Source organism: Onychomys torridus, chromosome 8 (genome assembly GCF_903995425.1).
Source record: "Onychomys torridus chromosome 8, mOncTor1.1, whole genome shotgun sequence".
NCBI lineage: Eukaryota > Metazoa > Chordata > Mammalia > Rodentia > Cricetidae > Onychomys > Onychomys torridus.
Genome location: NC_050450.1, coordinates 34,935,076 through 34,960,368, shown reverse-complemented (window position 1 = coordinate 34,960,368; position 25,293 = coordinate 34,935,076). Strand labels below are relative to the sequence as shown.

Here is a 25,293-nt window from a genome sequence, read left to right as displayed (position 1 = left end):
GACTAGAAGTGGAGTTAATGAAGTACTAGGTAGGCTTACTCATGCTTTTACAGTTTATGCCAATTAAGAAACAAATGTTGAAATCCAGATATTGGATCTGAAGATGCTGGGAAACAAGGATCAGCAGTTTCAAGGGTCTCAAAGGGCAGGTATATCTGGTAGGTACAAGAAAAGACTCAGACACACAAGTTGTTGCAAGCTGATGAGTCTTGTCAGATCTGGAGATGTGCATTTTCTCTGCCTTCTCTTGATCTGACTCAACCCCAGTCTTTTATTGTAATTATACAAGGAAATGGGGGATGAGAAAATTCAACAGGTGAATTTTTCTGGGTTCTTCACAATAATTTCAAAAGTTCCTTTTGTAAATCAGCAAAGTGTACCTCGTGCCCCTTGACTGCACATAGAAGTTCCCAGGAAGAAAGCCAAATCACAGCAGCTTATTCTCTTTCAGGTTAATAAATTATCAGAACATCTGAGGTAATTACCTCAGAGGACATCTACTTGCAGTTTCTTAAAAAGCACAGAAATACAAGCAATGGTTTAAGGTACCATAGTGCCAGCTTTCTCTCAGCTTAAGTCCTTCTTCATCACTCTATAATTCTTCAAGTTGTCTTCTGACTAGTTCTGGACAACTCTTGTCTCTTATCCCATCTGTATGTCCTTCCATCTACAGTTTTCTGTCACCAGCCTTCTGGGATTTTCCCATGACCCACATAACAGCTTTAACCCCTGCCATTGTCATAACCTCAATATCATTTCTAATTTAATGGAAACCAATGCAGGAGAGAGAAAGAAAATCACAAAGAGCAAATAGAGTATGAGGATCACAAAAACAAGTAACAGTTGGATGGGTGAGAACATGACATGCATACACCATAAAGTCTGCCCTCAGGACAAAAGGGTTGTTTTCTCCCTGGCCCACAGAAGGCAGGCTTGGTAGATTATCCAGTGGGGCAGGCCCGGAGGGGTTGATGTCCTCATTCTCAGGTACTTCCAGCACAGATTTCACTGGCAACATGTCAGGCTTTTCATATGCCGTCGCTGGCATGAAGCCATTCATAAATGGGCTTAAAAGTAGTAGCTCTTGGGTTCTGGGAGGATTAGGTGCCTGTGAGTAAATAGCCCATTGTTTTCTTCACATCAGATTCTACAAAATCTGAGCAAACATTAGTGATATGTTACCTAGGAGGAAATTTAGGTATGGAGGGGCTCTGTGAATGGAAGATTTTGATCTCTACCCAGTGCTCTGCTGTGTCTATAGATATCCCCCAGAAAGATATGGTCTCAGTCATTGTGTGTGGAAGTATGAGAGATGCTTCATATTCTCTCTCAGTCCATCTTGCTCATGTTTTTTGGTTGGGATTCAGGGACTAACCACTGTGGCTGAGCAGACACTGCTCTGTGTCCACCAGGGGGCAAGTGCATCATTGTCATTAGAAGGCTGTTCTCTGCTTAGAGTTCTACCAGAGAACACATTCTTGTCTCAGCCTTCAGTTTTCTGATAGCTGTATTTGAGGAAGGACTGGGGAAGAAAAGGCTGTTTGGGGGGACAGACATCCCTAGCAGAAAGGCATGTGTGATGCATAGTCACAGTGAAGCCATGCCCCGACACAGTGTGCTGAGTGCCACAGCTAACCAGTGTCTTCTTCTTGTCCTTCAGGTCAACACCGTGATGCATTCTCAAGTCTTCATTTCAGGCCTCATACTACTTCTCCCAGGTAAGTGAGTAGGTGAGCTGGGGAATGCTGAGGAGGCTAGAGCTGGCAGAAGAGATGACAATCCTCGGGCCTTTTTGATTTTGGCTTATGTCGTGAGCAGAGAATCAGGATAAATTGTAGCTCCAAAGAACTTTCTTAACCTGTATCAATTTCAAAACTTATGGCTAAATAAACATGATCCCCAAGAACATGTCAGGCATGAGATGAGAATGCATGCATGCATTTGATGGACAAGTAAGGGTGAGTACACATACATGAATGTGATAAACAAGTATGGAGTGAGAACACTTGTATGGATTCTATGACAAGTAAATCTGATTTCATGTATATGCATGTGATGGACAAGTTAAGGGTGAGTGTATGTGCATAAATGGGATGGACAATTAAAGAGTGAGTGCATGTGCATGCTTGTGATACACAAGTATGGGGTGAGAGCACATGTATGGATGCTATGGACTAGTAAAGTAAGGATGATTGCATGTTACACGTTATGGACAAGTAAGGGTGAGTGCACATACATGCATGTTATAGTTAAAGGTTAATAAAAAATTACAAACAGAGCTTTCCATGCATGATGACTACTCAAAGTCAGCCTTCATTACATTTCTTTGTGTATTTTTTCTTTTTCTTTCTTTCTTTCTTTCTTTCTTTTCTTTTCTTTTCTTTTTTCTTTTTTTTTTGGAGCTGAGGATCGAACCCAGGGCCTTGTGCTTGCTACGCAAGCACTCTACCACTGAGCTAAATGCCCAGCCCCCGTATTTTTGCTTTTTAAAACCAAACTTTGGTGATTTATTTGGGAGCTGGGTGAAGGGCCCCCAAAGAACAAAAGAGCTAAAACAGTAAGAAAAGAATCAAAATAGTATTTGGCAAAATCGAGTACTGAGTGTCCCAGTAAGAAATACATTCATTATAGAAAAAGGAACATGCTTTCTAGGTCACGTCCCAAACTCACAGCCTAGGCTGCATATAGGTGATTGGTTAGGGAATCTCACAATTCATTATTTTGTGCTTTTGTTTGTTTATTTTTTTTTCCTGTTCTGGGATATAACACAGGGGCTAGCATGGGCTAGCCAAGGACTGTATCATTGAGCTGCATCCTTAGCCCTCAGAGTTCCTTTAAAGGCCACTGAGGAAGCTATTAGTATTAGAAATTTTATTCCATTATCCTCAAAAGAATTATATTTAATCATTTCAATTTTAAAATTGCATCATTACATTATTGGTTGTGTATTTTATTCTGTTTTTTTCTTTTTTTTTTTTTTTCAAAGATTGTTTTCATTTATTATGTATACAGCATGTATGGCTACAGACCAGAAGAGGGCACCAGATCTCATTACAGATGGTTGTGAGCCACCATGTGGTTGCTGGGAATTGAGCTCAGGAACTCTGGAAGAGCAGTCAGTGCTCTTATCCTGTGAGCCATCTCTCCAGCCCAGTCGTGTATTTTCTATGTGATCTTACTTTACTAGTTAGTAGGTCTTAGTCAAGTTCTGGAATGTCACTTTTAAAAATGGACCTCTGCTTAGTTTATGTGTGAGTGTGTGAGTGTGTGAGTGTGTGAGTGTGTGTGTATGTGTGTGTGTGTGTGTGTATGTGTGTCTATGTATGTATGTATGTATGTATCTATGTGCATGTTTGTGTCTGTGTGTGTTTTAAGGGTCAATCATAAAATTCAGAATAAGCCTCAGTCTCTCCTTTCTGAAGACTGATTTGAAGTTACTAAGGTTCTGCCTTGAAGCCAACAATGCTTTTCCAAAGCCCTGCCTGGCTCTGCTCTTTGATTAGAAGAGGTGTGGAAGCCAATGATTTTGTTGTCATAGCACTGTGGAGGAGGAGGAGGGACGGTTTGAGACAGGGTCTCCAAATCCTAGGCCTGCCTTCAACTCACTAGTTAGGTGAAGCTGGCCTTGAATTCCTCATTTTCCTCCCTCTACCTCCCAAGTTCTGAGTATATTAGTGAGTTCTAGGTTTACAAGTGAGTTCTGGGTATTCAAGTGAGTACTGGGTTTACAAGATTACTCATGTATGGCTTTGTAGTAGGAAACTTAAAAGGTCTTATTGATGAAACCAAACCTGAGGCCAGTTATTGGGGTGAATGCTGGAAGATCAGAGAAGCAGAACAAGCCACAGCTATCTCACCTTGCTAGTTCCTCAGGTGATCCTGTTTCCTCAGGCTGGAAGCTTCTGAGTCCTCCTCCACATATATCTCAGCTGAACTGTGTTGCTCCAAAGCTTAACTAACTACATGCTTTTCCTCCTTAGTTCCTGGTCCTCACACCTTATATCCCTTTTTCTTTCTGCCCCCACTCCCTGGGGTTAAAGGTTGGGTTTCTGGGATTAAAGGCATGGGTCACCATGCTTAGCTGTTTCTAAAGTGGCCTTGAACACACAGAGATCCACCTGGCTCTGCCTCCCAAGAGCTGGGATTAAAGGTGTGTACCACCACCGCCCAACTTCTGTTAGGGCTTACTCTTCCCATTTTCTAGCCACCATTTTTGGCTTTGTTCTAGTGGCTATCTGTTCTCTGCCCCCAGATATGTTTATTTCAGGGAACACACAATATTTCAGGGAACACAATACCCACCACATGGCTTTTGAAATAAAAAGTTTTAAATTAAGAAAAAAAAAATGAAAACATTTGATCTGGTCTCAGTGGCACCTGTTTACTATCCCAGCACTCTGTAATCAGAGGTGGGAGATCTTGACTTTCAGACAGACAAGGTATAAAAAGTCCCTGTCTCCAAAGAAAGTCACTCTCTGAAGAAGATAAAAGAGAAGAAAAGTCTTGTGAATATCATACAACAGACAAGCTGTTTTGTTCACAAATGTACCCATTAAGTAATCACACTAAGGAAGAATATGCTGAGAGGAAACTGTTTACAGTCTTCAAATTCAGACTGTAAAACTGGACATTTAATCATGGGATTAGAGAGGTAGAGGCAGCCAAGCGCTGGGAGTCTGAAGTCTGATTTATGCTGCAAGTTCTAGGCCAGCCAAGGCTACAAAGTGAGATCCTGGCTCAGAAAACCAAATGATAACAACAAACATTAAGTTGTCATTCCCTCTAACCCCCCAACAACACACGCACATGCAAAGTACACACACACACAAACTCACACAAAAACACCAATGATATGATAAAGAAGGCTACTGTTGTACCTGATTCTCATACCCCCCAGAGACCACCAAGGAGCCGGTTTTCCATGCAAGCACATAAGGATCCTTTTATTCAGGTTCAACCTGGGCCACCACACAGCAGATGGAAGGAAATGTGGTGGCAGCCACGAGCCCAGGTGTAGAGAGTTTTTATAGGGAAAAACCACAAGCCAGGAATTGGCAACTTGGGATTGGGTAGAAGGGATATGGCCCAAGCTGAATTTTTGAAACTATTGGTCTAGACTTTGGGTGTGAAACCACTTTTGAAATCATTGGGTTAGACTTTTGGCTGGGAACCATAACCCATTGAAAAGGATTATCTGGATTACTCAGCAGGATTATCTAGATATCTTCAGAGACACATTCCTGAGGTCCTTCATGGAACTGAGTACAGCAGGTGGCCTGAGATGGTGGCCCTTTCCCTGAGGTAGAGCCTGTAAAGTCTAGTCTAGGCCCTCATACTAGGGCTATAGTTCAGTGGACAGCACTTGCCTCACTTTCATAATACCCTAAATTAAATTCCAGTTGAATACCCACTACCTTAATTTTTCTGAAAAGAAATATGAACAAAATTTTAGGAAAATGTTGGTTACTAATTCTCCATTTCTTCCCCGTCTCTTCTTTTTTCCATCACAGGTGCTCTGGGTTCTTACACAGTAGTGGAAGATGTGGTGGGTCACCCTGTGACACTACCATGTACTTACTCAACAAATGGGGGAATCACTACCGCATGCTGGGGCCTGGGTGAATGTAAGCTTTTTCACTGTGCAAGAACACTTATCTGGACCAATGGCTACCATGTATCCTATCAGAGGAACAGCCGATACCAGCTCAAGGGTCATATTTCAGAAGGAAACGTGTCCTTGACAATAGAGAATGCTCTTCAGAGTGACGGTGGTCCATATTGTTGTATAGTGGCAATCCCTGGATCTTTCCAATTTGTGACCTATTCCTTGAAAGTTAAACCAAGTAAGCTTTCTGTATTTCCTTTGTTTATTTCTTCAAGAGACCCTAGTGCTCTGTGGACTAATATTTTCTGTTTTCCTCTAAGAAGGAAACTGAAGGTTGCTATAAATATGTTTATATATAGTGGAGAGTTCTGCTGTCAGTCTGCGCTGCCTTGAGCCTTTGAAATGGTTCTCACATCCTATCACACAATTTGTTGCCGAAATCTCGAAATGTCCATATAGAAGAAGGTTCTTTAAATACCTGTTCACTTGTGTGTCCCCCACCCTACCCCACCCCACATCCCCCCCCACCCCCGTAGTGTGCTAACAGATGAGCAGCAGCTGCTAGTCCATAATTGACTCTGACACACAATTCCCTCCAATCAGCTTTATTAGAATGAGGAGGCCCCAAGGCTGAGATCAGACCCCCATCTTTGAGGTTCATCCCTTGATGGGGTGTGAAGAGGTTTTCAAGGAAGGAGGAGCTTCTCTTTACAACCTGGAGAGGAGTTTCATTAAGAGCAGAAATGTGAGAGGGAGAGAGGGAGGACTAGAGAGAGATGGCTGCCATGACTGGAATGGCAGGTCTACAGAGGATCCTCTTCAGAGAGCAGCCTGCAGAATAATCCTCCCAGCATTCCCCCTCAGCAGTCTCAGGCTGGTCCCCAGAGCAAGGAGAAAGTCTGACTTGTTACATCTTTTAGTGGTGGAGGTGTTAGGTGCTAGGTCTCAGGATGAAGGCTAACTAAGGATCTTGTTAACATATCAAAGCAGACACTGGCTGCCCTTCCCTCAGCAAGGCAAGGACAGGGCACACCCTGCCCCCTCCCTAAATTCTCCAGTTTAGGGATTGGGCTGGGCTGCCCCTCCCCCAGCTGCTCTTCTCTATGTAACCCAGCCATTTTGGCTAGACAGGCCCCTTTGGGTTCTTGACCTCTTGGCCCCCACTCTTGGCTCCTAGCTTTCCCCTCTCCTCACATGGGGAGTTCAGTTTGCTGGTCAAGTTCACTCTGGAACCTTCTGGATGCCTCTGTCTGTTTTCTCCCTCATACCTTCAATAAATCATTTTTCCACCATGAGTAGGTGTAGTCATGTCTTTCTTTTGCTTCTTTTTTTTCTTCATTCACGAAGGAAGTTTCCTGTCATGTGATTTAGTTCACCATAGTTTAAGTGACAGAGAGTGTAGAACAGACAGATGTTGATTAGGTCCATAAATCAGGGGTGCTCTTGGGCACAGAGCAGACAGACTCTCACTATGTCAGAGAGCAGCAGGGAGGTGAGGCTGGACCTATTCAGACTGTGGGATGTGGTCTAAGGGTGCATGCCCATGTTCTAACAGAACTTTATGAAACCCACAATCTGGAACAAATGGTTACAATTCTTTGTTTCTTAGTTTCGTTCTTTCCTTCTGTCTTTCCTTCTTTCTTTCTTTCTTTCTTTCTTTCTTTCTTTCTTTCTTTCCTTCTTTCCTTCTTCCTTCCTTCCTTCCTTCCTTCCTTTCTTTCTTCCTTCCTTCCTTCATTCCTTCCTACCTTTCTTTCTTCCTCTCTTTCTTTTTTCATTTCTTTCTTTCTTCCTTCATTCCTTGCTTTCTTCCTTTCTTTCTTTCTGCTATTTTTTTTCTCCCAGAATTTCTCTGTGAAGTCCTGGCTAACTCTGTAAACCAGACTGGCCTTGAACTTAGAGAGCTCCCCCTGCCTCTGCTTCCAGAGTACTGGAATTAAAGGATTGTATCACGAGAACCAGGTTTTACATCTCCTTCATGTATATATCCCGATTTTTTTTTTTTTTACACTGACTAAAACAGTAGGCTCATGAGGACTTCCTGGCTCCTGGAGTTGTTCCTAATCTCTTTTTATTTAAGGGTTCACACAGACAATGGAAATCAAATAATAGATATACTAGAAACAATCTGTCTCTATATTTTTTAGTTAAGAACATTCTGTAGTCTTTCAGCTTCTAGATTTTGTTATACATCCATCCATTCATTTATTTTTGTGTTTAATTGGATTTTTTTTTAAAAAAGTACTCTCTCTCTCTCTCTCTTTTTAAAGATTTATTGATTTATTATGTATATAGTGTTCTGTTTGCTTGTATCCCTGCAGGCCAGAAGACAGAGCCAGATCTCATTACACAGAGTTGTGAGCTACCATATGGGTACTGGGAATTGAACTCAGGACCTCTGGAGGAACAGTCAGTGTTAATCTCTGAGCCATCTCTCCAGCCACTTTTTTAAAAAATTAATTCATTTATTTTTCTATTATCAGCTTGATACAGTATAAATTCTTATCCTGATAGTGAAATGTTTGATTGAGGCTTGCCCAGTAATTGAGTAAAACCAAAACTTGTTATAAGCCACAGTCATAATAGGGTCCCCCCTGCTATATAGCCTCCCTGCTTCTGTGGGTTACAGTCTGATTGTTCTTTGCTTTATATCTACATTCCACCTATGAGTGAGTACATACAATATTTGTCCTTCTGGGTTTGGGTTACTTCACCCAGGATGATATTTTCTAGTTCCATTCATTTGCCTGCAAATTTCATGAAGTCATTGTTTTTCTCGGCTGAGTAGTACTCCATTATGTGTATGTATCACACTTTTTAAAATCCATTCTTCAGTTGATGGGCATCTAGGTTGTTTCCAGGTTCTGGCTATTATGAATAGTGCTGCTATGAACATAGTTCCAGCCACTTTAAAAAAAAAAAAAAGATTTATTTATTTATTATGTATACATCATGTATGACTACAGACCAGAAGAGGGCACCAGATCTCATTACACATGGTTGTGAGCCAACTGGTGGTTGCTGGGAATCGAACTCAGGACTTCAGGAAGAAGAGTCAGTGCACTTAACCTCTGAGCCATCTCTCTGGCGTCCTAATTTTTTTTTTTTTTTTTTGGTTTTTTGAGACAGGGTTTCTCTGTAGCTTTGAAGCTTATCCTGGACTAGCTCTATACACCAGGCTGGCCTCGAACTCACAGAGATCCACCTGCCTCTACCTCATGAGTAATGGGATTACAGGCATGTCCCACCACTGTCTGGCCCTCAGTTGGATTTTTAAAACTGCATTTATTATTGTGTGGCAGTGTGTGAATGATTTGCATATGGTGGGATCGCATAACATGATGAATTTGCCAGTGGGAAAACTCTGGGGCTTGGTAATCTCTTTATGATTTTATGTGATTTTTAGGGATGTAAGTCAACTGACCAGGTTTGCAAGTCAAGGGCCTCTACCCATTGAATCATTTTTCTGGATCTCTGTTAATTGATTGAATGACTTATTGATTTTGGTACTGGGCCTTGCTTTGTAAATCAGGCTGACCTGGAACTTCTTACTCACACCTTAGCCTCCCCAGTGTTGGTATTATAGAAATGTGCCACCATCTCTTGTTAGGGTGAAGTCCATTCAGATGGGGCAAGGAGCCGCCTTTCAAAACTATGGCTGGGAGGCAACTCAAGGAAGCCTGAAGAAGCTAGTCATAGAGTATGAAAGAATGATTAATGGCGACAGCTTTGGGGAAGAGACATAAGGTTCCCAGTGCCTATCACAGGTGTGAAATTACGTTACTAACTTGGCTGAAGTTGAATGATTCTGACATCCAAGGGTGCCCACTCATGTGAGAATAAACCCCCATACACACAGACACACACACAGAGGAAGGGGAGGGGAGGGGAGAGAGAGAGAGAGAGAGAGAGAGAGAGAGAGAGAGAGAGAGAGAGAGAGAGAGGAGATCCCTACAAAAGAGTAAACTGCCTTGGGGATGTGTAGAAATTTGTCTAGTATTGGTGAAATTATTAAGGCTACTTCACGTAGTTAAAAGTGAGGTTTATTTTGTGGGGTAACTTACAAATGAAGGGGTAGGTGGCAGGGTCTGGCAAAGGTATGGCGCAGTCCGGCTGTGTTCTCTGGAGAACTCTGCTTGGTCTGCCTCCAGCGTCCAGGGTCCTGGAACCAAGAGAAGCCTCTCCTCTTGATGCTGGGTCTTCAGCATCCTCTTTCAGCCCTGCCTTGTAGGCGTGACCATTACCAAAGCCTCAGTAGGGGTTGGAACTTCCAGGCCAAGGCTGGAATGGCTATCCACTATATCTCCCCCTTTTGTCTAAATAAGAAGGTTCTAACCTAATACAAGACTATATACAAAGAAATGGTTATCAAATATTATCCAGAAGTAATGAGGGATAATGGCCTAGATAACTTGGAATTACAATCAATGCAAACAATACCAAGCAAAAAACACATACTAAAATCCAGGGAAGTATAGAGCATGGGTAGATGGCATGTTACAAAGATCATTCCAAAAGGTGTCCTATCCTAAAGAACCTGAGTCTAATACTTAATATATTTTATTTAAGATATACATATATATATATATACCTATATCTATCTATAGATAGATAGATAGATAGATAGATAGATAGATAGATAGATATAGGTATAGATATAGATATAAAGTTGTAACTATAACTGCTAATCTTCAACCTCATCAAAGACCTGAGAAGGAATAGAATAATACCTGAGAAATGGGAGAAGGACACAAGCAACTTTTGGGAGTCTTGCAAGAGTAGACAGAGACAGCTGGCAGCCTGGACAGTCACCTAATGTTTCTCAGAATCGCTGGTGCATTCAAATTGGCTACAGGCCTAGAGTATCTGATAGACCATTTTCTGAAGCAGGGATTCTGAAAGACCATCTTACACTCTCTTGGCAAAGTAGAGTGGTCGCTTTCCTTGTGTCCCACTTGTCCAGAAAAGATAGCATTTGTACTGTCAGCAGTTGAGGCAAGGGCAGTTCTTTGCCCAGTAGGCCATTTTGTGCCAAACTTCCAAATGGAAATGTCTTAGAAGCTCAACATTCTCTTGGGATCAAATTGGTGCTGCCAGGAGCAATTGTGTCTCACGTCAACAGAATTCTAATTTATTTAAATGCCATATTTTCTAGGTCCATGAAGTGTTTGAAGATTACCTGTCCATCTGACCTATGTATTTATAAATCTGGATAACCTAACTAACATAATTATAGAGATGACAAGCATAGGTGTCAATAAATCTATAAGTCTTATCTACCTAAACAACCTGATGACTAAGGCTTCATGTAAACAAGGCAAACAGTCTGTAAGCAAATGTACAGTAAAAGGACAATGACTTTAAAATTGTGACAATACACAAAATATCTTTAACAGAGGTAGGAATGTATAGTGCAGTATGTAATATGATAGTAATCCTAAATATATATCAGTATACAGAATATCTTAAAAAGAAGTAGAACATACATACAGTATGACAGATATAAATTTACATTTGTATCAGTATACAAATATTTCAAATAAGAGTAAAAACATGTGTACATTATAACAAACATAGTTCTGTATTTATATCAATATACAAATTATCTTAAATAGGAATATAAAAAGTTTATATTTGTATCAACATATAAGAATTCATAACAGTGCAAATTACAGTGTAAATTATCTAAGGCTGTTATTTTACTAAATTTGTTTACTAATGTATATGATAGTATACCATAATACCTTATACCTATCCATTCCATTTCTTCTCCCCCCCCCCTTTTTGAGACATATTTTCTTTCCTTGAGGAGAGTACTGAGGTTAACAGTTTCTTCCACTCCCAACCCTAGAACCATCATCCATAACCCTGAGAAATATGAAACCTTAGGGAGAAGGGGCGTTGTTTTCTTAGAATTGCTTCCTACTGTTTAGGGGGCAATGGTATCTCTGTTGGGTATTATGAGAAAGCTCAGATAGTTAAATCTCAGTTAGACTAACTGTAGATTCTGCAGCAAGTCTCAGAGTAACGGGTAAGATTGTCTGAAATTTTGGCAAAAAGTGTAGTATGATGATGATTACCATGGCATCATCCTGGATTGGGTAGAGTTGTTGTTGTTGGGGCCCCATCTTCCTTCTGGAGACTTCAGAGATTGCTTTTGGAAAAACTTATTTTTTATCAGAATGGAAGGTTTGGATTTAAAGATGACATGACATGTAAGAAAGGATTCCGAGAAATCAAGAGTAAGCATGGAGAGAATTAGAATCTTGAAGACAACAGTCCCTTATAATTGGTTTCCTTCTGTCTCACATCAGAGGGCTCTTCTGATATGGGACTGAAGAATCTCTCAACCTTTTCTTTTATCAATATGCTTGGGTTTAGAGAAGGAGTGAGCCAATTCCAACTCCAAAGCCAGCTTGGTTTATCATTGAATTGGAACCACAACTATTCTAGATTGATAGAGATATAGATGTTAGACAGTGATATTTTACCCTGTGTAGATTGGTACCAATAGTTTCTTTCTTTCTGCTGTAAACATCCAGATATCCAAGGCCTTGTGATTTCTGGAAGATGGGTATTTCCATTATCCTGGAAAGACAAAAACAGAACCCTACCCCAACCTTTGATTGTTAAATTTTTCTTACAACTTGAAGAGATGTCACATTTGTGGATGATCTTTTACTGCTCCTCATCAAGGGGTTTCTCCTGTTCAAATCGAATTTTTATTAATTTTGTTGGTATCCATAGCTTTTCTTCTCCTGCAGAAACAAAAGCAAAACCCCTTCCCCAACATAGGACATATCCAGGTTTCCATTCTGAGGTCAACACATCTTTGAAATAAACCGGTTGGTTTAGCTCAGGAGTTTTGTCTGTCGTCCAATGTCTCTCCGCAGCTGTTGATCCTTTCTCATCAGCATTGAGAAAATTCAAGGTTAATAAAGCACTATGCAATCTATTTCTAGAAGTCATTGTTACTTGTTGCTCTTTATTTAGCATATCCTTTAAAGTTCAATTAGATCTTTCTATGACTGCTTGGTCTGTGGGATTGTGTGGTGTACCTGTAACATGCTTTATATTGTAATAAGCAAAGAACTGTCTCATTTTATTGGAGACATATGCTGGGGCATTGTCTGTCTTAATTTGTACAGGTATTCCCATGATGGCCATAACTTCTAATAGGTGTGTAATCACAGAATCAGCCTTTCCAGAACTCATAGGAGTTGCCCACTGAAATCCTGAATAGGTGTCAAGAGTATGGTGCAGATAATTTAATCTTCCAAATTCTGCAAAATGAAACACATCCATCTGCCAAATTTCATTTCTTTGTATACCTTTTGGATTGCTCCCTGCAGGTAGTGGAGTTTGGTTATAGAAGGAACAAGTAGGACATTTTTTCACAATATCCTTAGCTTGTTGCCAAGTAATGGAGAAATCCTTCTTCAAACCTTTGCTATTTACATGGTGTTTCTTATGAAATTCTGAGGCTTCTAGCACATTACCTATTAGTAACTGATCAATCTCATCATTACCTCGTGCTAGAGGTACTGGCAGACCTCTATGGGATCTGATATGTGTTATATATATATATAGGATGTTCCCTTTTTCTAATATGTATGAATAATGAAGTTAATTCTGTATTATCAGGAATAAATTCAGCAGTTTCAATATGTAAAACAACTCTCTCTGCATATTGAGAGTCAGTGACTATATTGAAGGGTTCTGTGAAGTCCATCAGTACCATAAGAATGGCATACAATTCTGCTTTTTGTACAGAGCTGTTCGGATTTTGTACCACTTGACTTAAGTCTCCTGATTTGTATGCTGCTTTCCCTGATTTATTTGCATCAATATAGAATGTGAGGACTCCAGAAATTGGCTTTTGTCATACAATATGAGGAAGGACCCATTCAGTCATCTTTATGAATTCTATTCTCTTGCTTTTGGGATAATGGTTGTTAATCTCGCCCAAAAAGTTACTGCAGGCTCTCTGCCAGTATTCATTATCTTTCCATAGTGATGAAATTTCCTCATTAGTTAAAGGTACTACAATTTCTGCTGGGTCCATTCCTGTCAACTGGAGAAGTCTTAATTTATGTTTTTGAATCAAATCAGAGATCTTTTCTATATAAGTCTTTAATTTCTTATTTGGTTTATGTGGTAGGAATATCCATTCCAATATAATATCTTCCCTCTGCATCAAAATACCTGTGGGGGAATGTCTGGAGGAGAATATGACAAGAATGCAGTTGAGTTCTGGATCCACATGATCCACGTGTGCTTCTCGAATTGTCTTTTCTACTAGAGCCATTTCCTTCTCAGCTTCGGCTGATAATTCTCTTGGACTATTTAATTCTTTGTCCCCTTCTAGAGTATTAGCCAAATTTTGTAGCCCATCTTTGGGTATTCCCATGATACCCAATAAGTTGGAAATGCTTCCTAACAACTTTTGAAAATTATTAAGAGTCTTTAATCGATCTCTCCTCAGTTGTACCTTTTGGGGTCTAATTTTTTGTAACTCTATCTTATATCCTAAGTAATTAATAGAATCTCCTCTTTGTATTTTTTCAGGAGCAATTTGCAGTCCCCAGTGAGGCAAAACTTTTTTTACTTCTTCAAACATGCTTTCTAATGTGTCTAACTTTGGATCAGCTAATAGGATATCATCCATATAGTGATACATTATGGATTGTGGAAACTTTATACAAATTATCTCCAATGGCTTTTGCACAAAGTATTGGCATAAGGTAGGGTTGTTTAACATTCCCTGTGGGAGGACCTTCCATTGATATTTCCTGAATTGTAATAATTAGGAACTGTGAAGGCAAATTCTTCTTTATCATTTTCTTGTAAAAGTATGGTAAAGAAACAGTCTTTTAAGTCAATAACTATTATAGGCCATTCTTTGGGTAGCAGAGAGGACAAGGGCATCCCAGTCTGTAGGGAGCCCATTGGCTGAATTACTTTATTAATAGCTCTCAGATCTGTCAGCATTCTCCAATTACCAGACTTTTTTTTAATAACAAATACAGGAGAATTCCAATGTGTTGATTCTTCAATGTGTTGAGCATTTAACTGCTCTTGAACCAGCTGTAGCTGGTTCTAAAGCTTGTAGCTTCTCTTTTGTCAAAGGCCACTGTCCAACCCAGACAGGTTTATTAGTTAGCCATTTTAAAGGTAAGGCAGTTGGTACTTCTGAGAGTTCAACAGCAGTTGTGCTCTGTTTGTGTACAGCCTGAATGGTTAGTGACTGTTTTTTTATAGCATGTTATGATATTCCTAGCAACATGCATTGGCCTGTATTCCTTTTCTGAGAGTGTAGGAATTTTAATCTGGGTATTCCACTGTTGTAACAGATCTCAGCCCCAAAGATTTACTGCTACATTTGCTACATATGGCTTCAGCCTTCCTCTCTGTCCTTCTGGCCTTATGCATTCAACCCATCTCTAACTCTGCTTTATCTGAGATAGGGTGCCAATTCCTAAAAGTTGGACATCTACCTCTTGAAGAGGCCAATTCGGATGCCATGATTTTGGTGTAATTATAGTCACATCTGCACCTGTGCCTACCAGGCCCTCCAGAACCAAGCCATTAATTCGAATTCTAAACTTTGGTCTTTGTTCATTTATGGAAGTCTGCGAAAATATTTGTTTTATTGTGTTCTTTGTAAACTGTGATTCATCTATCATAGCTGTTTTATCATCCATTGCAGTATCGGTTTTTACATTAGGCATTGGTTTATTCAGTTGTCCTGGAGAGGAATTTCTTCCACAGTGGCTGGGAATGTTCTTACCATATTTGAAGCGTTTCCCTCCAGTAAAGGGTTGCCTCATATATCTATCTTTTATCTGCACTCATTGGTCCAATGTCGGCCTTTGCCACAACTTCTACATAATCCAGGAGGTCGTTGGGGTCTCCTGTTTAGGCTACTCCTAGAAGGAGTATTACTTCTAGGATTATACCATGTATAGTTTTTACTTATATGACCTGGTATACCATATTTAAAACATTTGGTACCACAGGGCCTTCTTTCACCTCTGGGATCTGTCTCTCCTATCCAAGCCTCATGTCTGTAGTTAAGAGATTCAACACCATTAGTATACTGAATCCATTATTCCAAAGGAACTGATCTGATCTTTAATGGTGTATTGCATTCTACATTAGCATTGTCGAATGCCAAGGACTCAGTTAATACTTTTCTTAATTCTTTATTTGACACAGCTTTTGTTATAGCTGTGTTCAGCCTTTGTAAAAAAAAATCAGTGAAGGGTTTGTGTGGTCCCTGAAATATCTTTGTGTATACCTCAGTTGCTTTTCCAGGTTCTGAAATTTTTTCCCAAGCATTTAGAGCCGCTGTACGGCATAGGGATATTGTATACACATCATAAGTGGTTTGTACATTCCTGTCAGGGAAACATCCTTCACCAAGTATTTGATCTTGGGAGATCACAAAACCTCTGAGTTTACCTTGTTGTTCTAAATTTCTTGCCTCTTCTCTCAACCAGCTTTTCCACTGTAACTGCTGGCTATATTCTAGAAATTGACTGATGCCAGTCATCTGAAATGATTCTATATGAGCTAGACCACGAATTTAACATCCGTTTTACATATGTGGAGTGTATCCCATATGTAACTACTGCTTCCTTTATATTTTTAAAATCCCTTGTTGAAATTGGTTGTAATGTATGTGTCATATATGGCTTGGGGTGTGTGTCATCTGCTGGCTTCTCATGGATGATAACAGGATAAGCCATTGTATGGAAGCCATTTGGAGATGTTACAACCTGTATGGTCTTGCCCTTCTGCTTATTAGGTCCCTTGTCATGTTTATTGAGAGTTTCCTCCAGGGCTTGTAAACAAGCACCTAGGGTCTGTTCCAGGGAGTAAACCTCCTCTCTTGTAAGGGATTCCAGATTTTTCATGGAATCATGGAAGTTTTTATGTTCTTCTGAAACACATGATTCCATAGACTTTATCTTATCAATTAATGATAATTTTTCTTACTTATATAATGTCTGAGTAGCTACAACTTCACTCTGGAGAGTTAGTGTTCTATCCATTAAATATTCATATTTATTATCAGTGAAATCAATTTTGGGTACAAGCCTGTTTTGTAAATTCTGGTTAGCAGATTCCAGAGAGAGAATATTTTTATGTAAGTCCTGGTCAGCAGATTCCAGAGAAAGCATCTTTTTCGGTAAGCCTTCATTGCTATCTTTTAAAGCCCGTAAATCCTGGTTAGCAGATTCCAGAGAGAGAATATTTTTCTGTAAACCTTCATTGGTATCTTTTAAAGCCTATATCAGTCCCAATAATGACTCATCTTTGTTCTTATTATTTAACCAGAGTTTGAACACTGTGTGAATTATTACAATGAATGCCAAAATGGTACAGGCCAGATATAGCTTAGGGAGGTCGTATATTTCCAGGAAAATGTCATTCATCATACAGGCACAAAGGTTTTTAAATTCTTGTGATGTAATGTTGTCAGCCATATTACAAGAATTACTCAAAATTTGTTAGTCAGTTTTAAGGTGTAAAATTATCAAGTACTTTTACTTGAACTAAGCTTACCTTTCTGTGGTTTTGGGTGGTGCAGTAGCACTTTTCAGCCAGCAGGAGGCGTTGGTATAGCTCCAAAGCAAGGCCTGCTGGCAACCTTGGCTGGCAGCAGCTGAAGGCAGGAGCCAAGATGGCGGGGAGCCGGCACTCAGGGGGGAGTGCGAAGGCCTCACTCACAGCGGTTTTCGCTGGTCTGGGGGCTAAGCTAGGGAACTGAGACCCGACTAGCTGCTCCCTTTTTTGGGAATGGAACCACGTAGGTGTTCCCTGGTTAAATGGAACTTTGCAGGCGGGTTTAGGTACCCACCAGCCGGGGAGGAGGCTGAGGGTAGGAGCCGCCCAAGACTTTGGAATTTGCCCCACTTGAGCGCCAGGTATTGGTAAAATTATTATGGCCACTCCACGTAGTTAAAAGGGAGGTTTATTTTGTGGGGTAACTTACAAATGAAGGGATAGGTTGTAAGGTCTGGGAAAGGTATGGCACAGTCCGGCTGTGTTCTTGGAGAAGTCTGCTTGGTCTACCTCCAGCATCCAGGGTCCTGGAACCAAGAAAAGCCAAACCTCTCCTCTCTCTCTCTCTCTCTCTCTCTCTCTCTCTCTCTCTCTTTCTCTTTTGGTTTTTCGAGACAGGGTTTCTCTGTGTAGCTTTGTGCCTTTACTGGAACTCACTTGGTAGCCCAGGCTGGCCTCAAACTCACAGAGATCCACCTGGCTCTGCCTCCCAAGCACTGGGATTAAAGGCGTGTGCCACCACTGCCCAGCAAAGCCTCTCCTCTTGATCCTGGGTCCTCAGCATCCTCTCTCAGCCCTGCCTTGTATATGTAACCATTAAGGAAGCCTCAATGGGGGTTGGAACCTCCAGGCCAAGGCTGGAATGGCTGCCCACTATAGTCTAGCATGCCTGAAACCTTGGGTTATGTCCCAGAACTGCAAACACAATAACCTAGTAAGGCCTGTGGTTATAGCTTGGGAAGGCAGTTGTCCAGACACATTCCCACCTAAAACTCTTAGTTAGAGTCCCAGCACCCAGAAGTGGGATAAGCATGTCATTACAGCATAACATTACTAATTTAAGTTCATTAATTGAAGGTTTTATGGAGCTTAGAGATTTGTCAGCAGGTCAGTCCTTACAAAGTCACCCTTAGTCAATGTAGTCCCTAAGTGAGCCAGCAACTGTTACCTACTTTAACAACCAAATCTACATCTTCTCATGGTTTTAACACACACAGCTTCCTCATCAGGTGTGCTGGGATCCTCATCAGCTCCTTAGGATTTTCCCATTTTCCTGGGAGAAAAAAAATGGCCCAGGGCAAGAGAAGCAAAGCTCCCGAGTTGGTGATTCTTTCCTGGGGTTTGTTCTCACAGTGATCTTCCGATTAGATTGTTTTTCTCCACCTCAGAGATTTATACTCTCCAGGGAGGGTGTGTACTGTGCTCAGGCCTCTGCCCACACATTAGACTGGACCAGCAAACTAACCAGACCAGGTTATAAACAGACCCCTGCTGCTGGGAATAGTTCTATTGCAGCACAGCCACACCCACTCCTTGCTCCGTTGTCAGCAGTGACTTTCAGATTGATTGACATGAGTGCTTGCTCCTGGACACCTGTTTTTAATGTCCCTGAAACAAAAATCCTTTCATCTGACCCTCTACATAAAGAGGTTTGAGGTCCAGTGAGAAGGCTCAGTGGGAAAAGTTACCCACTGTTATACTTAATGACCTGAGTTCAATTCTTGGGCCCACGTGGTGGGAGGAGAGAAGAGACTCTGAAAAGTTATCTTGTAGCATCCATATTTGACATCCCACAAACACACAAATAAACAAACAAACAAACAAACAAACAAATAAATAAATAAATAATTGTACTGAATTTAAGGGGGATGCTATACTCACACTACTTCCCCACACACAGTAGCAACACTACAAGTTTGTCTTTATTTCAAGATGAACACACACTATACTAAGGAACTACATTGTATTCAAGGTAAAGAAGAGTTTTCAAGGTATCATTCCTCATTGCTGAGGTTTCATTTTGTAGTCAGCACAGTCAAGATCAAAGGAGATTACTTACAGGGAACACATGTGTCTGCTGACACAGACAGTATGAGTCCTGGATGACTGTTTGATCCCAGCACCACTTTGCCTTAGCTCCTGTCTAGGAACTCTGCACACTGAGACCATCAGTAGCTGTTTGGATCCTTGCAGCACTTTGGATGCTGTTGACTTGTGAATTCTAGGTTGAACCTGCCTAATCCTAACATTCCAAGTCTACAGTGCTCCAAAATCTGGAACCTTTTGAGCACAGACTTGATAATTGCCCTTGAAAATTCAACATCATGAAAGTATCATGTGCAGAATGATCCACAGTGTATAAAGTTACCTTTTAAGCTACATATGTAAAGTGTAATTATATGAATGCCACATCAATCCATGTTTATACTTGAGCCCTACACATAAGATATTATCTGTATGCAAATATTCCAAATACTTATGCAAGATTTAAATTCTCAAACTATCACAAGCATTTTTGGATAAGGGGTATTCACCTGGTCTGTCTTACATTGGAAGGAACCATAGACAATATCCACTCTCTACCCAATTGTGCAAATCCCGTTTAGTTGGGGCTTGTGTGGGATCTGCATACTAAGATGCAAGGCTGTATGTTTTGTCCTCTTTGGACTGACTGAAATGAACATCATGGGCCTGGAAATGTGGGTGAAGTCAGTCACCACTGAGAGCAGTGTCAGCCCCTCAAAACCTCACAGTCTCACAGCTATGCTTAGACATCTGAGGACCTGACACCTGTCATTAGTACAGTGTGTCCTTAGGAACATGGCCTCTGTGCTCAACTCCATGTGGTAAGTGCAGCTGCCTCCTATTGGTCCTGCCCAGTCCTAGTTGGTCAATGACAAAGAACAAAAGTTCAGGAGGAGCCTCTCTGGGGACAGCCTGTCATGGGTGCTACAACAGAAGCACTTGCCTATTCTTGCTTGACTGATCCTTGTTTATTTTGATTTTCAAATCCAGAAATTTCGACAAGTCCTTCAGCAAGACCCACAACTGCAGAAAGACCCACAACTACAGGAAGACACACAACTACAGGAAGACCCACAACTACAGGAACACAAACAAGTACAGGAATACCCACAACTACAGCAAGACCCACGACTTCAGAAAGATCCACAACTACAGAAAGACCCACAACTACAGGAAAACCCACAACTACAGCAAGACCCACGACTATTTCAACAATACCCACACATGTATCCACATCACCCCAAGTCTCATCCTCTTCTCATCCAACACCAGCACAAATACAGACTCACACACCAGGTACAACCCAATGTGGTTCAGGACCTAGAGTCCTTCTCATGAGAGTCGGTAGGACATAGACACTGAGTCAACTCAGATGTATAATATAGGTGAAGAGCCCAACAACAGCTTCACAAAGTCTGATTCCCATTCATAAGTTACATTCACCCTCTGCTGTGCAAGAGCTTGAACATGGAGGACATCTATCTCTCTATATCAGACTCCCCAAGGATTCACTACTAGCCAGGCTTAGGTGGATCATTGATCTAGGATAGCTCATGAGGATGGTGGGAATCTGGTCCAGTTAGACATGACTATCTGATGAAAAATTAAGGACTGACTGAAAACTAGGGTCAGGATTGGGAGACTCTTGACCACTTACATCCATCCTGAAATTGGACCATCCAGCTGAGGCCATAGCTCAGAGAAGATATCATTTAGCATTTCATGAGCACCAGGCAGCATGCTATGTTTTATGAAACAGAGTTTAATTCTCAGACAATTATGTCCTATATTAACTGTGACCTGTCCAAATTATGTAGTGACAAGAACTGGCAGAGTCAGAAATCTCATGGTGGAAGTTATGAGGAGAGAAATTGGCTCAGACTCTGTCCCTGTTCACTTGGCTTCGAAGCTGGTTCTCTGATTCCAGGATGGGCATGGATGGTGGGAGGGTTTGTACTGTTTCCACATCCTCACTGGAAAGGCATCCAAGCACCACCCTTTTAAAGAGGCAGTGGATTCCTTATAAAGTTTACTTTAAGGATCTCTCAATTTATTCATGTAGCATGAACAGTGTAATGTAAGTCCTTTATAGGAATGAAAAAAACAATACCCATTGAATTCGAAGGCTTCAGGAAATGATTTAACATGCTCATGCTTTTGAGTGAGGCCATGTTGTTCATACTTCATTGAAATTGCCTACAGGTAAAGTTTACATTAGTGGGTAGTAACTTGATGTACAGATAGGGAGAAGTTTGCCTTATTCGAGGCAAGTTTAGGTTCTAATAGTCTACATCTAGGAGTGAAAAGCTAGCTGTGAGAGGGTTCCCAAAGCTTCCTAAAATCTGTCCAATCCCTTAGTGAGGGCTGGATTCTGACAAGAGAAGAAGCCACATAGCCTTTTTGTTGTGTCAGTAATCTGATGGGAGTATTTATTTCCCTGTCCTCTCATTGGCCTTCGGGTACTTTCAAGCAGGAGGACTCTGAAGGACTGAGATATACACCAAGTGTGCAGAGAGCTCTAGCTTATAACTGGGATTTTAGAGCACAGGATTTGTGAGAACAACCCTCTGTTCCAGGCAGCTGCACACACTGAAGAACTGTGAGATCTCTCTGGATGACAGAGCTTTACAATACTCAGGTTCTGCCTGCTTAAGAGAACGGGCACATGAACTGAGTTTGGAGAGCATGGACAGGTTTTTGACTTCATGGAAAACTGAGATTTAGAAGAAGTATTGGTACATGAGTCCATATCACCTCTGGGTGGTTGTTTAGTATAATCTTATATTTTTATTGTTGATTTCCTAAAGAATTGTAGTTGAGGGTTGACTGTCCTGTAGGGAGAGGGCAAACACCCTGGCTACTGCAGAAAGAACACACATCCTCACATCCACCTCGGTGCTCATCTCACTTGTCCCAGATACTATTCATGGAATAAAGGATGTGAGGTTATAAGAACAAGGAAAAAGTGACCCAGGCTAGGGAAGGAATTTAAGCTCATGATGCCTTTTACCAAGAACTGAATTGGGCAACCTGTGACCGTCTGACATTTGTGTTGTCCTATCATTAGTTCAGAAGGACAGTCACATCCTCTCACATGTTTGAGTGTCAGGACAAAACAGCACAGTAGTACAGAACAGGAGGGTGCTGATCAAGTGTAAGGATCAGGTTGTAGTGAGGTAGGGGATCCAGAAAGACTCTGACAGGTCATGAGAAGCCCAGGTTTAGGTATTCCTGTCTGGCCACAACCAACTTACTCCAAGATCCTCCCTTGTTCTGAAAAGGGAAGCATTTAGAGGATGAAGATGAGTCAGAAAACACAGGAAGTCACTCTTAGTACAGGAATGGGTGGAGGACAGGAGACCTTGTCTCAATCAGTCATTCAACCAATTGCCACCCAATAAATAAGTAAATTTAAGACAGAGACAGAGACAAAGAGGAGAGAGAGAAGGATTCCATAGCACAAAGCAGGCTGCAGAGTAGGATTCATCACAAGTGTGATGCTGCTACCCTGAGAAGAACTCAGTGATGAAATGATCCATCTTTTCCATGTTGTTCAGAGAGCTCATCTCCATGGAAAGAAGTGTGAATAATCTGGGGTTGAATTAGGTCTGCAGTTAGGGGGTTAGAGAGAAACTTCCAGGTCCCTCTCCCGAAAGGTAAAATGACCCTTGTCTTGATAAATTGTGATCTTAACTGAGTGTTCGATCCTCCATGTGTTGATATTGACTATATGTGTCAGAGGAGTTCAGGAGTCTAGAATGGAAAGTATGAGACAATTCTGAATCCTGATAAAGCTGTCCAGAATGTTAGGACACAGATCACTTACTCAGACAGTGCCCATCTTTGGATACATTTCTCAGAGGAGACAGCTGAGGCAGAAATGGGTAGGAAGGAGCCATTCCTGCTTAGAGGCCGGGGAGGCACTGGGGAAGGTGGCAGTGAGTTTTGTTTCTATTTCCTTGGTGGGCAAACTCCAAAGCTGAAACAGTTCTTGCGTTGTTCTCATTCCAGAACCCACTACGATTTATCCACATCTGACAACAGCTGAGGTGACAGAAACCACATCCTATCCTCTTGCAGGTAACAAGGTCTCCTCCCTTATCCCCTTGGAAGGTCCAGATCTTGATGAAGCTGGTGAGGAATAGGCACCCTCTGCAACACTACAGGTCTGACATTGTCAGTGGTGGCAGGGACAGAGACACAGCTCCATTCTGCCTCCCCACAGCATCCTCAGTTGGTCCCTGCCCCCATAAGCTCTTCCATTCAGGCTAAGCTAGGCTGTATGTCTTCTCAGAAGAAAAGAATGTCAGGGACAGTCAACGTGATGGAGTCTTGAAGATATTTAACTCAGATCCTAAGCACCTGGTCATTACAAAGAGAGATGCTTAGGGAAGGAATGGGGCACACTGAGGCACACTATGGTCTTCTCCATGAAGAGCACTTAGGTTTCTTAACCTGAGTATACATGTGATGTGGTGGATCTCAAGTCAGGTCTCTGGAGATTGCTAAGAAATACTTCATCTCTCCTGCTTCTGTTGGTTTTGAATCCTGCTCCAAGATGTAATTTACAGCAAATATATTTGAATAATTTTCTTCTACAGACATAGTTAAGATGTAGATTTCTGAGGGATATTTCTTACGTTCAGGAATGGGAGAGAGGGGTTAGAAATACCAGGTTCCACGGGATTATTCCTGGAAGGTCTTACTAAGGGTCTAAGTCAAACAACAGAGCTTAGACTGTAGATGTTGCCTAAACCTAGTCATTGCCTTTGGTTCCTTGGAAGGGCTCTCACACTGAGTAACATGTAAGCACAGGTATGTGAAAATGAGAAGGGCTGTGAGTCATCCAATCTTATTCTGCTGGGCAGGCCAGTTTTAGCAGTAGTTGGGACTCCCATAGACCTGTAGTGTTCCCAATCTGTGTGACACTGTGTGATGAGATGTCTGTCATTTGACAAAATTAGAAATACGGGGCATATGATGTCTGCTGCTTCATCTGTAAAATGCAGTGAAGGGCTTCTTGTCAGGATGTTACAAACCTTATATATGTCTGATATAGGATTCTGTGTTTCATAGACACAGAGAAACAATGAAAACAATAGACCCCTTGTTATAAAATAGACATTTCAAATGTACTTCAAATATATGATGTTCAAAACATGCTGTCCAGTGTGTCTCCTGCCATATTGGATATTAACTCTCTTGTTGAGCAGATTGGAAGAACACTTTGACATCCTCAAAGGACTTTAGAATAATTACACTGTAAGTATATTCCTCTCCAATTTGTTAGCCTGTTAACTTGTTTATCTTCTGGGAAACAATTTGTATTTAAAGATTTTTGTCTGTAAAATTAGTTCCCAGATATTTGCATTAAAAAAAGAAAAAAGGAGGCTAGAGAGATGGCTCAATGCTTAAGAGCGCTGGCTTGCTCTTCCAGATGTCCTAAGTTAAATACCCAGCACCCACATAGTGTCTCGGGGTCATCCATTATGAGATTTGGGGCCTCTTCTGGCAGACAGGCAGACATACAGGGAGAATAAATACACAGAAGGAGGAGGAGGACGAGGAGGAGGAGGAGGAGAAGGAGGAGAAGAAAACAGGAAAAGAAGTCACTTATAATGGTATCTTCGTTATTCTTAGGACTCAGGAAATTAAAACAAATATCAGAATTTTGATGCTAGCCTGGACCATTAGGCCACTTGGGTTACATAGTGAGACCTTGTCTCAAAACTGTATATAAATAATTTAATAAAATATATAAAAATAAAGAAATGAAGAGTTGGACACTTACAAAGGATGTTTGAATTCAAGATGTATATTTATAATCTCCTAATATTGTTTTTCTGCCCACTGACCATTCTCTAGAGAGCCCACTGGTGATTATTTTTCCCACACACAAACCTCCACACAAGGTATTAAGGGTTTAGACATTCTCAATTTTGCACGATTTTTTTCTAGACTTTCTTGAGAAAAATCTAAGGCCCTCTGCTTCCAGGTTTCTTGCCAGAGATCTTTCTTTACAAATAGCAGAGGGAAATCATCAGTAGGATTTTTCTCTTTTGGTCCAGGATGAAGCAATGTTTGTTTTAGTA

At 41.1% G+C, this 25,293-nt stretch overlaps 1 protein-coding gene across 1 annotated transcript; it reads left to right on the top strand.

Moving 5' to 3' along the window:
- The first annotated feature begins 1,600 nt into the window (after positions 1-1,600).
- LOC118588637 (T-cell immunoglobulin and mucin domain-containing protein 2-like) lies at positions 1,601-23,346 on the top strand. The gene is made up of 4 exons (XM_036195209.1): positions 1,601-1,718; positions 5,511-5,888; positions 20,357-20,497; positions 23,213-23,346. The coding sequence occupies exons 1-4, from the start codon at positions 1,601-1,603 to the stop codon at positions 23,344-23,346; spliced, it is 771 nt and encodes a 256-aa protein (XP_036051102.1).
- The last annotated feature ends 1,947 nt before the right edge of the window (positions 23,347-25,293 follow it).

Excerpts from the sequence above, each read along its gene's own strand:
- LOC118588637 (XM_036195209.1), top strand. The coding sequence starts at position 1,601 with ATGCCCCGACACAGTGTGCTGAGTGCCACAGCTAACCAGTGTCTTCTT. Across the intron at positions 1,719-5,510 it reads CCTCATACTACTTCTCCCAG|GTGCTCTGGGTTCTTACACA; the intron begins GTAAGTGAGTAG and ends TTTCCATCACAG. Across the intron at positions 5,889-20,356 it reads TATTTCTTCAAGAGACCCTA|AAAGACCCACAACTACAGGA; the intron begins GTGCTCTGTGGA and ends CCACAACTACAG.